General features: G+C 45.4%; 1 protein-coding gene across 13 annotated transcripts in view; it reads left to right on the top strand.

The window, feature by feature from the left end:
• Positions 1-13,053, top strand: part of PTPN13 (protein tyrosine phosphatase non-receptor type 13) — a 154,834-nt gene that overhangs the window by 116,049 nt on the left and 25,732 nt on the right. For 7 of the 13 annotated variants that reach the window (XM_083631536.1, XM_083631534.1, XM_083631531.1 and 4 more), the window contains 7 exons: positions 333-796; positions 2,914-3,057; positions 6,375-6,468; positions 7,161-7,246; positions 8,384-8,546; positions 11,498-11,712; positions 11,805-11,903. In XM_083631536.1, the coding sequence (XP_083487662.1) occupies positions 333-796; positions 2,914-3,057; positions 6,375-6,468; positions 7,161-7,246; positions 8,384-8,546; positions 11,498-11,712; positions 11,805-11,903 (1,265 nt within the window). The remainder of the gene's footprint in view (positions 1-332; positions 797-2,913; positions 3,058-6,374; positions 6,469-7,160; positions 7,247-8,383; positions 8,547-11,497; positions 11,713-11,804; positions 11,904-13,053) is intronic. The other 6 variants (XM_083631538.1, XM_083631539.1, XM_083631540.1 and 3 more) reach the window with 1 other exon arrangement.

Below are 13,053 nucleotides of genomic sequence, written 5' to 3'. Positions count from 1 at the left end.
GTGAGCTCCCGGCGCTCGGTCCCAGCTCCTGCCAACCTAGCAGTTTGAAAGCACATCAAAGTGCAAGTAGATAAATAGGTACCGCTCTGGTGGGAAGGTAAATGGCGTTTCCGTGCGCTGCTCTGGTTCGCCAGAAGCGGCTTAGTCATGCTGGCCACATGACCCGGAAACGGTACGCTGGCTCCCTCGGCCAGTAAAGCGAGATGAGCGCCTCAACCCCAGAGTCGGACATGACTGGACCTAATGATCAGGGGTCCCTTTACCTTTACCTTTATGAGTGTATTAGGTTATTTAAATAATGCTTACTATTGGGAATTTCCCTTTCTCCTTAGCACCATCAAATCTCCTCAGTGGCACAAAGGGGTATTTTAAAAGGCCGCCACTGACACCAGACAATGAGGCAGAGTCGTCTTCAGAGGAACACAACCGGCCGCTGAGCCAGCAGAGGCCTACCTCTGGGAGCTTATCTGGCCTTGGCTCGGGTAAACGGGACGGAAGCCTCAGCTCCCAAGACTCCAGGACCGAGAGCGCCAGCCTGTCCCAGAGCCAAACAAACGGTGGTTTCGGCAACCATATCGGCGAGAAGCCGCAGCCGGAATACCAGAATTGCATCGATTCCCAGCTTGCCCTTTCCAAATTCAGCGAAAGAAGCGGAGCATCTTCGGAGGCAAACACAGCAAAGGCCAAAAAGTCTGGGACAGCGGAAACCGTGGAGTATTCTGACCGAGGAGATTCTGACATGGATGAAGCCACTTACTCCAGCAGCCAGGAACCAGCAACAGCAGCCGCCAAAAAGGCATAGTCCATTTCTATACCACTTTGTGTGTTTTTTATCTCCATACCATCCACACCATACCTTTAAAGCGCCATGATGCTGCTTTAAACAACCATGTTTTCCCCCCCAAAGAATTCTGGGAACTGGTTTCTTAAGGGGCTGAGAGTTGTTAGGGGGCCCCTAGTTCCCTCACGGAGTTGCCGGTACCCAGAGTTCCTTGGGAAAGAGGATTAATTGCTCAACCTCTTCAAATGGTAGCTTTGTGAGGAGAGATGGGGTCTCCTAGGAACTTTCAGCTCTCTTAACAGTTCCCAGGATTCCTTGGGGCAAGCCACAGTTGTAAAAGTGGTATAAGAGTGCTTTCAATTCATGGTGTGGATGAGGTCTTACTATAATTACCGGTTTGTTTCGAAATTAAAACAAGGGAGTGAGATGGACTAGGTGGGGATCGCCCACCAGCGCTTCCATTGCTTAACCGCTCTGGCACCTTTTACTAACGCTTTGGGGGCTTTTTTTCCCAAGGAGAAATTCCTTGCAAGTGTATATTAGCCTATGTGATCAGCAAAAGAGAAGACAAGAGCTTGGTTTTGGTTTCCAAAGAGCCCTCCGGAAAGCCCATTTCAGTACGCTTGCACTATTTATCGTGAGGTTCCCCACCCCGGCAAATCCCCACCTGCCTGGGAAATGGACACTTGAGATGTCTCCGCTTATTGAGGTCTCAACAGGAGGGTTGCTGGTAAACAGGACAGCAGCACGCTAAACGCTTTATAGAGAGTTAGATGCTGTTCCAGGTGGCGATGGCTGCCTTATGGGATAATCGTGGCGAATTCAGTAGGCCAAGACATGAGTCATTTATGCGACATTTATTTCCTCTCATTTTACTTCTCCCCCACCCACTTTGACTATTAGCCCTGCTGCAGCCCTATCAGGGTAATTTTCGTTGCCTCTATAAGTCACAGAATTTGTTTACAGGCAAGGATCGTTTTTCGTGATGGAGCTATATTCCATTCAGATAAGGACACCCAAGGGTGGAAAGAAAGTCCATGTGGAGTAGGTGTGGTCTGGGCAAAGGCTTGCTTTGGGTGACATAGAGAATTTCTCCATCCCCTGTGTATGGAGTACCCCAGAGATCTCCTTGCTTTATGCCTCCTTCCTAGGCAGCAGAAATAGGAGCTTATTTACATGCGCTGTGGGTTAAACCACAGAAGCCTAGGACTTGCCAATCAGAAGGTCGGCGGTTCGGATCCCCACGACGGGGTGAGCTCCCGTTGCTCGGTCCCTGCTCCTGCCAACCTAGCAGTTCAAAAGCACGTCAAAGTGCAAGTAGATAAATAGGTACCGCTCTGGCAGGAAGGTAAACGGCGTTTCTGTGTGCTGCTCTGGTTCGCCAGAAGCGGCTTAGTCTTGCTGGCCACATGACCCAGAAGCTGTATGCCGGCTCCCTTGGCCAATAAAGCGAGATGAGCGCCGCAACCCCAGAGTCGGTCACAACTGGACCTAATGGTCAGGGGTCCCTTTACCTTTACTATTTCCCTCTTAGTCTGACCCTGGAATATCCCGCCCCCCTCGGGGGGATGTTAAAATCCCATTGTGACATCCTTTATCCTACCCCTCCTGCTCCTTATCCAAAACTTGCCCACCTGGTGCCTTCTGTGACCGGGTCACGTGAGGGTCCTGTAGGTCAGCTGACCGCTTGCTCAGGCACATAATGCTTTTATAGATCAGCTGCCCACACATGGCTGCATCACGCCAAGCAATTTTGGCAGTGTATCTGACCCAAGCAAATATTGGCATATTGATTCCTTCATTCTGGGAGATCTGTCACTGCAGACGCTTTGATCCATAACATCATGAATGTCGCCTGAAACACTGCATCAAATGGTAGTTGCATTTGGATATATCTGCTTAGATTTCGAGAGTGCTTCCCTGTTTTTTATTTGCGTTGTGTTTGTGCATGTGTAAATATTTATGTACATATAATCTCATTTTACCCCCATTTCAAACCTTTGTCTATCCCTGCTGAATATGTAATACAGTCCTAATCACAAATCACCTCTCTAACAGGGTATACTCTCTTTTTTTTTTTTTTTTTGGTCTTTTCCTCTCTCTCTCTGTTTTTTTGTCTGTTTTTTGTAAAGGAGCCTTACTTCATGAATTTGGCCAACTCAATGAATTCTAAAAAGTTTTCTTCACCGCCTCTTAAACCTGGAGATATCTTTGAGGTCGAACTGGCCAAAAATGATAACGGCTTGGGAATAAGTGTCACGGTACTGTTTGACAAGGTTTTTACCTGTTTTCTCTTTTTTTCTCCACTCCAAGCGACCTGTTAAAAATGTATGGTTTACAGGGTAGCAGTGGACCTTAAAGAGGCACTGTCAAGTAGTTAAACCTGCTGCTAATATTTAACTTCTCTCAACAACTCTCAAGGCTGAGGTTCTGCATGACATTACATGCAAAGGGGAAGGACTCAGGGCAAGTTCTGCACATCCAGAGAAACCTGAGTGTTGTGTTTTGTTCCTTGAAAAAAAGAAATGCACACACAGAGTGACTTGGTTTATACATCACAGTAAAGCAAAATATGTTGTGCATCACATATTGTTGGACTCCAGCCTAGGTTTGGGGGAGCAATTCAACCAAGTTCTCAGTTAAAGGCAAATCTCCCTGTTTTCACTTTCCAAAATGATACAGGAGCCAAAATTTGCAGTTCCCCGACTTTTGCAATGCCATGTAATGTGTACAAAAACGCATACACTGGGGTGAAGTGTCCATAAAAATGTGTTTATTAGGGGAAATAACATTCAACATGCATTATTTGAGAGGACATCGCTTTTCTAAAGCATGTACATTCAGCAAAAAAAATTATTCCAACATGTATATTGGGAGAAATTCTCACAAAAATAGTGGTGAAAGTTCATGATTTTTTTTAAAAAAATCGAATTTTTGTGCACAACTGAATTTAGGATTGGAAAATCAGAAACTGAGGAAAAACCAAAATTGCCAGATTCTAGGATGATTAGAGTTGCCGTCCAACAACATCTGGAGGACCAGAAGTTTCCCACCCAGCATTATTGCCACATGTTCATGTAGGGCATCCACATTTTATGTATTTCCCACAGCACTCGTGATGTGCCGAGCTGCCCTAATTCATGCGTAAACTACGGCTGAGATCAGAATCGAGTTTCCTAACGTATTACTATGCGTACCAAGAATGGAAGCAGCAACAACAAAAACGCGTACTTTCCCTACTTGTATTTATAACACTGCAGAATTGCAGTTGTGACTCTCCTTGTCCCTGCAGAAAGACAGCTGAAATCAGTGAATTACCTCTCAAGCTTAACTCTTGACTTTGTATGTGGTTCTGTTGCCACTTATTGGCACCTGACCGCATCGCCAGAGGAGTCGATATAGCCTTGTCACATATCCTCTGAGCTCCCTCTGCTGGTTGCGAAGCAGAATACTACCAAATGTTTATATTTATGCACAATTTCTCTGAGTTGTAACTCATGGATGCTGAGGGAGGTGGCACAGCTATGCCTTCTTTCACCTTGTTCTGCCTCCATCCCTTCATTTGCGCAAACACCCCACTCTGCCTGTTGTGTCAAGCAGAGTTTTAGTTGCACCCCACCCCAGGAACTTTGTGGAGGGGGCAGAAGGAACAGGGTAGAAGAACCTGCAATTGCATTGACTCTTGACTGCTCAGCATATTGACCATTTCTGGGTTAGAAGCTGGCAGCAGTAACCTCACTTTTTGGCATGCCTTTTCAATTTTATAAGAACATAAGCTGAGTTCTGTATGTGATCGTTCATACTTAATGGGCTGCAACTACTTGACAATGTCACTTTAAAGATAAAACTCCGAAAGCGGGTATACAATGCCGTGTCCTTGTGTTTATTGCTTTTTGTGGGGGTGTCTGAAAGTGCTTTTTAATGGCAATCTTTGGTTCACTTCCCAAAGATCAGATTGAAGGATTGCATCTCATAATTTTGGAAAGCAGTTTGGACAAGGAGAGTTGAGTAAATGCAGATCACTAGAAGAGGTATTTGTGACTCACCCAAGGAGATCAGCTCAGGCATATTCCCCAAGGCATTTGTCCAAATAATCTAGAGTTCTCATCCTTTTCAAAGTAAATCAGTTTGCCATAAAAATTAAAACACATTTCCTGCTTCCCTGTAGCACACTTGCACAGTATTGTGAGCACGTTGGTTGCAATTTCTAATCTGAAACAGAAAGCAAATGTGTTTTGCTGGCCCTGTACTAAATACTGTTGCCTTGGAATCCTATTAACACCTACATAGTAGTCAACCTACTGAGCACAGAGAGATTTATTTCCAAGTAAGCATACGTAAGGGACGCGGGTGGCGCTGTGGGTTAAACCACAGAGCCTAGGACTTGCTGATCAGAAGGTTGGCGGTTCGAATCCACGCGACGGGGTGAGCTCCGGTTGCTCGGTCCCTGCTCCTGCCAACCTAGCAGTTGAAAAGCACGTCAAAGTGCAAGTAGATAAATAGGTACCACTCTGGCGGGAAGGTAAACGGCATTTCCGTGCGCTGCTCTGGTTTGCCAGAAGCGGCTTAGTTCTGCTTGCCACATGACCCGGAAACTGTACGCCGGCTCCCTCGGCCAGCAAAGCGAGATGAGCGCCGCAATCCCAGAGTCGGTTACGACTGGACCTAATGGTCAGGGGTCCCTTTACCTTTACCTAAGCATACGTAAAATAAACCTGCTAGTTTAAAAGCATAGGAAGTGGACACTCTTAAGGAAGGAGTAGCCTTTTGCTTAAAACAGAGATGGGGAACCTGTAGCCCTCCCGTTGTTACTGAGCTGCACCTCCCATCGTCATTGGCCGTGCTGGCTGGGTCAATGGGAGTGGGAGGCCAACAATTCTGAAGAGCCTCAGATCCCTCCAGTTTAGGGATTCATAGACCCCCTTCTTGCTCAAGAACCACGTTTCTTAAAGTGGACAGGTTCCCCCCTCCCCTGATTGTGCTTTCTGCAATGTTGTGCAAAGAGAAATCCAACAATTGAGCTTTTCCCTTTTTGGAGCTGCAGCAGTGGGGAAAGCTTCACCTGTCGGATTCTGGCCTGTTGTGCAGCAGTTAAAGGCACAGTAAACTTAGCAAGAAATGGTGACCAAACTGCATTTTCAGGCATTAGAAGAAACCCACCACCTAGCCTACTAAAGTTTCCTCCCCCCCCCCAACTGAGCTTTCCATAACTCAAGAGGAAGAAGTGTACCTTAGTTTTCCCCTCTCTGTGTCTGTCTATATCTGAATGGCTGGACATGCATGATATACCCTCAGACTCATGCTTTGTTAACCTTCACAAATATTCTCAATAGTTCTGTTACCAGAACTTTAAACTAGAATTCTGTACCCAGAAGAAGCCTTGGGAACCATCTCTTTGCTTGCATGGGGCTCAAAAAAGAAAAGAAAAATAATAATTCCTTCTGGGTTTCATTTTTGGCTGCCGCTTGCCCTTGCTTATAGCCTGCATGAGTATGTTCTGGGTTCCTTTAAAGGATTGGGTTGGTGCCTTTGGTTTTTGGATATCTGACTTTCCATTAAGGTCGTAACATTCGTCCAATTTATTAATCTGCAGGGTGGTGTGAACACGAACGTGAGGCATGGAGGCCTGTATGTAAAAGCTGTTATTCCTAAGGGAGCAGCTGAAGCTGATGGTAGAATTCAAAAAGGCAAGTATAATTAACCTTTATTTTCACGTTGGGGTTTTGCAGCTTCCTGAATAGCTGGGATTCTTGGAGAATATGAGAAAAGGGGAGCACTTAGTTGGGCCTATCAAGACCCTACCAGTCTCGGTAGCTGTTTAGGACCTCAGTGTACAGAGGTAGCATATTTCTGGATATCAGATGCTGGCGGCAGGGATAGCTGGTCAGATTCAGGGACATCTGGCTGCCCACTATTGGAAACAGGATGCTGGTCTTGACGGACCCTTGACCTGGCCGAGAAGGTTCTGTTCATGTTTTCATTCCACTGGTGCTTTATCCTGCACAAGTCTTTCTCAAATGAATGGCTATTGACTGGAACTGAGAGAGGATATTTGCCGTATTTTTTGCTCTATAAGACGCACCAGACCACAAGACGCACCTAGTTTTTGGAGGAGGAGAACAAGAAAAAAAATATTCTGAATCTCAGAAGCCAGAACAGCAAGAGGGATCGCTGCGCAGTGAAAGCAGCAATTCCTCTTGCTGTTCTGGCTTCTGGGATAGCTGCGCAGCCTGCATGCGCTCCATAAGACGCACACACATTCCCCCTTACTTTTTAGGAGGGGAAAAGTGAGTCTTATAGAGCAAAAAATACGGTATTTCGTTGGGTTGTGCTTAGCCTCTGCTACGGGATTCCTATAACCCTTTGTTGTTGGTTCTAGGTGACCGTGTGCTTTCTGTCAACGGTGTTACTTTGGAAGGAGCTACCCATAAACAAGCTGTGGAAATCCTGAGGAATACCGGCCAGGTAGGAGGTTTACAGCCTTGTTTCTCTGGGGCCAATTCCTATGTTACATTTCTAAGTTGCAGGAAGTTCCTGGGAGGAGGAACAACTATTACTTCTGCCACCATCCACCAAGCCATTCTCAGTCATAGCAGAAGTGGCTTGCTTATTCTGGCAGCCACTGCTCTCCCCCGTGTGGCAAAAGCAGCAGCTGCCAGAGTATTCCCAGGAACCGTGGCTTTTGAAACGTTAGGCTGTGCTGCTGCTATCTTCAAAGATATGGTCAGGTATGTGGTTGGCTCTTCCAGAACTGTGTGGCAAAGGTCAAGCTAATCCTGGTGCCGTCCACATATTCTGGCTGCTGCTGCAATGCAGGGCTACTTCCTTATTTGAGGTTCCATACCCAGTAGTGATGTATGGAAGTGAGAGCTGGACCATAAAGAAGGCTGATCGTCAAAGAATTGATGCTTTTGAATTATGGTGCCGGAGGAGACTCTTGAGAGTCCCATGGACTGCAAGAAGATCAAACCTATCCATTCTGAAGGAAATCAGCCCTGAGTGCTCACTGGAAGGACAGATCCTGAAGCTGAGGCTCCAATACTTTGGCCACCTCATGAGATGAAAAGACTCCCTGGAAAAGACCCTGATGTTGGGAAAGATTGAGGGCACAAGGAGAAGGGGACGACAGAGGACGAGATGGTTGGACAGTGTTCTTGAAGCTACCAGCATGAGTTTGACCAAACTGTGGGAGGCAGTGGAAGACAGGAGTGCCTGGCGTGCTCTGGTCCATGGGGTCATGAAGAGTCGGACACGACTAAACAACTAAACAACAACAACAACAACAACTGGCAGAGGCAAGACTCAAATGCAGGCATTCATTTCTTAGGAGATTCGCGACGTGAATTGGTTATCCATTCAAGAAAATTATTCACAAATCATTTCATCTGCTGATACCCTCATCCATGAGCTGGTCAGAAGAGTTGTGTCTTTTCCTGTTTCCTAAAAGGAAACAACGGCGCAGCGACATGCACCTCAGTTGTGGGGAGAGCATTCCACAGGTGTGGAGCCAACACTAAAAAGGCCCTGGTGCTGCATACTTTATCCTGTGCTGACCTTTTCTTTTATTTCCATGGCTAAGTGTCTGTACGCTTGTTCCTGCAGGAGGTTCGCCTGGTGTTGGAAAAGGGCCAGCCTCCAGCCGCCAGAGTCCATGCTCCAGTTACGCCACAGTGCACACCTCCAAACCAGCCCAATCACAGGGAGGCCCCAGAAAGACCTGTGAAGAAAATGACGCATGCCAGAGACTACAACTTTGTCACTGACGGTGAGATTCTGTCGGAATGCAAAGTGGGGCTTGAGCCTCAATGGGTTATTTTTACCTCTAGAATGGCAGGCCAGTGGACTGAGACATAACATGACATTAGAACGACTGCAGTGTCAAGCCCTTTGAGTAGAATTGCCTGATTGATTGATTGATTGTATTTCTATTCCATCTCCAGTCAAATGAATACCAAAGTGGCTTATAAGCAACAAATAAATAACAATAATAGAATAGACTATCACAAGTACAGTCTGAATCATATAATTAACAGATTATCATTAAAACAATTGCCATTTAGAAAACACTATTAACAGACTAGTAACAATAAACAAATAAATAGGCTAATACCACACTTACAGTGTGAGTCATAGTACAGTGGCACCTCGGTTTTTGAACGTCTCAGAAGCCGAATGTTTTGGAACCTGAACGTTCAAAACCTGGAAGTAATTGCTTCCATTTTTGAACGCGCCTTGGAAGTCAAACGGCTTCTGCATTTTAAAAAAAATTTCTCCATTGTCTTTGCTGACCGCCTTTTGCACCTCAGTTGTCGAACGTTTCGGAAGTCAAACAGTCTTCCAGAACGGAGTACATTTGACAGCCGAGGTACCACTGTTTATGATTAACAAATCACTATGGCATTTAGAATCAATATTAACAAAATAACTTTAAAAATAAACTAAACACTATTAAGTTTACACACAAACACACACTCCCCTTCTTCCAATGACTCATAATCTTTCACTCTATTCAGTTAATTAAAATAATAGTAGCCCCACAGGGCTGGTCCATGAGCTCAATTAAACCATTTGGATGAAACAGTAATGACCGTAATTATTATTAGCCCGCTTCTCCTTCAAGCAAGAATCATCGCTTACTTGCTTACCTGACCTACCTGTTCTCTGTTTTCATCACTTCTAGTTCTCCTTTTTTTCCTTCCTATGGCCCCATTCGTACTATACGTTTAAAGCACTATGACACCACTTTAAACAGTCTCGCCTTCCCCCAAAGAATCTTGGGAATGCCAAAATAATAGTAGTAATAATAGTAATAATAGTAATAATAATAATAATAATAATAATAATAATAATAATAATAATTTATTATTTATACTCCGCCCATCTGGCTGGGTTTCCCCAGCCACTCTAGGCGGCTCCCAACAGAATATTAAAAACATGATGAAACATCAAACATTAGAAACTTCCCTAAGCAGGGCTGCCTTCAGGTGTCTTCTAAAAGTCAGATAGTTTTTTATTTCCTTGACATCTGATGGGAGGGTGTTCCACAGGGCGGGTGCCACTACCAAGAAGGCCCTCTGCCTGGTTCCCTGTATCCTCACTTCTCACAGTGAGGGAACCACCAGAAGGCCTTCGGAGCTGGACCTCACTGTCCAGGCTGAACGATGGGGGTTAAGGGTTTGTTAAGGGTGCTGAGAGCTGTTAGGAGGCCCTTGTTCTGCTCACAGATCTACAATTCACAAGAGTTCCCTGGGAAGGATTGATTGTTAAAGCACATTGTAGCTCTGTGGGGGAGATAGCGGACTTCTTAACAACTCGCATCTAACACTATTACTCTCAAGTAATAGTGCCACTGTATTCTGCTCTGGTCAGACCTCACCTGGAGTACTGTGTCCAGTTCTGGGCACCACAGTTCAAGAAGGACACTGACAAACTGGAACATGTCCAGAGGAGGGCAACCAAAATGGTCAAAGGCCTGGAAACGATGCCTTATGAGGAACGGCTAAGGGAGCTGGGCATGTTTAGCCTGGAGAAGAGGAGGTTAAGGGGTGATATGATAGCCATGTTCAAATATATAAAAGGATGTCACATAGAGGAGGGAGAAAGGTTGTTTTCTGCTGCTCCAGAGAAGCGGACACGGAGCAGTGGATCCAAACTACAAGAAAGAAGATTCCACCTAAACATTAGGAAGAACTTCCTGACAGTAAGAGCTGTTTGACAGTGGAATTTGCTGCCAAGGAGTGTGGTGGAGTCTCCTTCTTTGGAGGTCTTTAAGCAGAGGCTTGACAACCATATGTCAGGAGTGCTCTGATGGTGTTTCCTGCTTGGCAGGGGGTTGGACTCGATGGCCCTTGTGGTCTCTTCCAACTCTATGATTCTATGATTCATCAACCTTTACAGACTTTCCAGTTGTCATTACTGATGTTCGTTTCAGTTTTCCCGCTTGAGACTTTGTTGCCATTGGAAGTAAACCAGGCCCCTCGTGTGAAGAAAATAATTTCTATCTATTAGTGTGTTTATTCATATCCTAGGTTGTTCGGTTTGGTTTTTCGTTATCACTTGCCCTATGTTCCAATGGAATTAAATTATGAAGGTTTGTATTTGTACCCTTTCTCCCAGTTCAGTTATTGTTCACGTTTGACACCCTCCATTCTGCACTCTTCCACGTGGCTAGGACTGCGTCCACACCTATGTTTAAAGCCCTATGGTACCACTTCAGCTGTCATAGCTTGCCCCCAGGGAATCTTGGGAAGCTACAATTCCCAGAGCGATTTTGAAATCAACCCCTCCTTCCAGAAAATTCTGGGAATTGCAGCTCTGTGAAGGTAATAACGGTCTAACAACTCTTGGCATCCTTAATAAACTTCAGTTCCCAAGATTCTTTGGGTGAACCCATGGCTGTTAAAGTGGTATCACAGTGGCTTAAATGAATGGTGTGGAAGTAGCCTTGTCTAGTTAATTTCTGGAGTACTGGCTGCTTTCGCTTGATGGACAACTTGTCCCAAGTTTCTAACGAGTGGTATAAAATTGTTCTGTTCTCATACTTCTGCAGCAACCAGAGCATCTTAGGCTGTGTGAGTATCGATTTTTCTGCTTTCCATTTGTTGTGGATGTGTACTTATGCATCTTGGTGCCTGAGGAGAGTGTTTGAAGCATGACCAACGAGTGAGATCAAGCGTCTCCACGTGCCGCAATGACATTCGCCTTTCTTTTCTGCAGACAACACGTTTGAGGTGAAGCTGGTGAAAAACAGCTCGGGCCTAGGCTTCAGTTTCTGCCGAGAGGACAGCGTTTCTCCAGAGCAGCCAGGTTCCAGCATAGTCAGGGTTAAAAAGCTCTTCCCAGGGCAACCGGCTGCAGAAAGCGGACAGATCGAGGTTGGGGACGTCATCCTGAAAGTGAACGGAGCGTCTCTAAAAGGACTGTCCCAGCAGGTCAGCACCTTTTTCTGTTTGCTTGTTTCAGTTGCAGACACACCTTCCTGTTCAGCGATTGTGCCTGATTTTTGAATCTCTTCTACATCTAGGAGGTTATTTCAGCTCTTAGGGGAACATCTCCCGAAGTCACCCTTCTCCTCTGCAGGCCACTTCCTGGGATACTGCCCGAAATTGACCCTTCTCTGCTGGTAAGAATGGTAGTACGTTGGGTGTTATGAGTGACTTTTTATGAAAAGGTGCCTCAAAGATTCCATTACAGTGGTACCTCGGGTTACATACGCTTCAGGTTACAGACTCCGCGAACCCAGAAATATTACCTCAGTTTAAGAACTTTGCTTCAGGATAAGAACAGAAATTGGGCACCGGTGGCACAGCAGCAGGAGGAGGCCCCATTAGCTAAAGTGATACCTCAGGTTAAGAACAGTTTCAGGTTAAGAACGGACCTCTGGAACGAATTAAGTATGTAACCAGAGGTACCACTGTAGTAGTAGTAGTAGTTGTATTATTATTATTATTATTATTATTATCATCATCATCATCACTACTACTACTATTATTTGCATACCGTCCTTCATCCGTAGCTCTCAGGGCGGTTCGCAACATAAAATTACAATATAAAAAACACAAAATATAGAATAAAAACAAAAACAGACCAATAATCCCCTCCTCCTGCAATCACATTTAAAAGGGTATAGGGCAGGCATGTCCAAAGTCTGCTTTGAGGGCCCAATCCTGCCTGTCAGTCAGTTTAATTCGGTCCCTGTGGCTGCTTATTTCCTGGGGTAAAATCCTAAAACAAAACCTCAACTTCAATCCTAAAAAAAGCTCAGCAACTTCCATCCTAAAAAAAGGTTAACAACTTTGGTCAGCCCCCAAGGCCTTTCACTTCATCAAATCTGGCCCTCTTTGAACAAGGTTTGGACACCACTGGTATAGGGTGATAATCAGCCAAAGGCCTGGTTGAAGAGGAATGTTTTCGCCTGAAGATGTATAATGAAGGCGCCAGGCGAGCCTACCTGGGGAGAGCATTCCACAGACGGGGAGCCACTGCAGAAAAGGCCTGTTCTTGTGTTGCCACCCTCCAGACCTCTCATCGAGGAGGCATTAGAAGAAGGGAGAAGCCTGGAGAAGAGGAGGTTAAGGGGTGATATGATAGCCATGTTCAAATATATAAAAGGATGTCACATAGAGGAGGGAGAAAGGTTGTTTTCTGCTGCTCCAGAGAAGCGGACACGGAGCAATGGATCCAAACTACAAGAAAGAAGATTCCACCTAAACATTAGGAAGAACTTCCTGACAGTAAGAGCTGTTCGACAGTGGAATTTGCTGCCAAGGAGT

This window comes from Podarcis filfolensis, assembly GCF_964270895.1.
Source record: "Podarcis filfolensis genome assembly, chromosome: 9".
NCBI lineage: Eukaryota > Metazoa > Chordata > Lepidosauria > Squamata > Lacertidae > Podarcis > Podarcis filfolensis.
The sequence above is the reverse complement of the archived record's forward strand: the minus strand, read 5'-3'. Positions and strand labels throughout refer to the sequence as shown.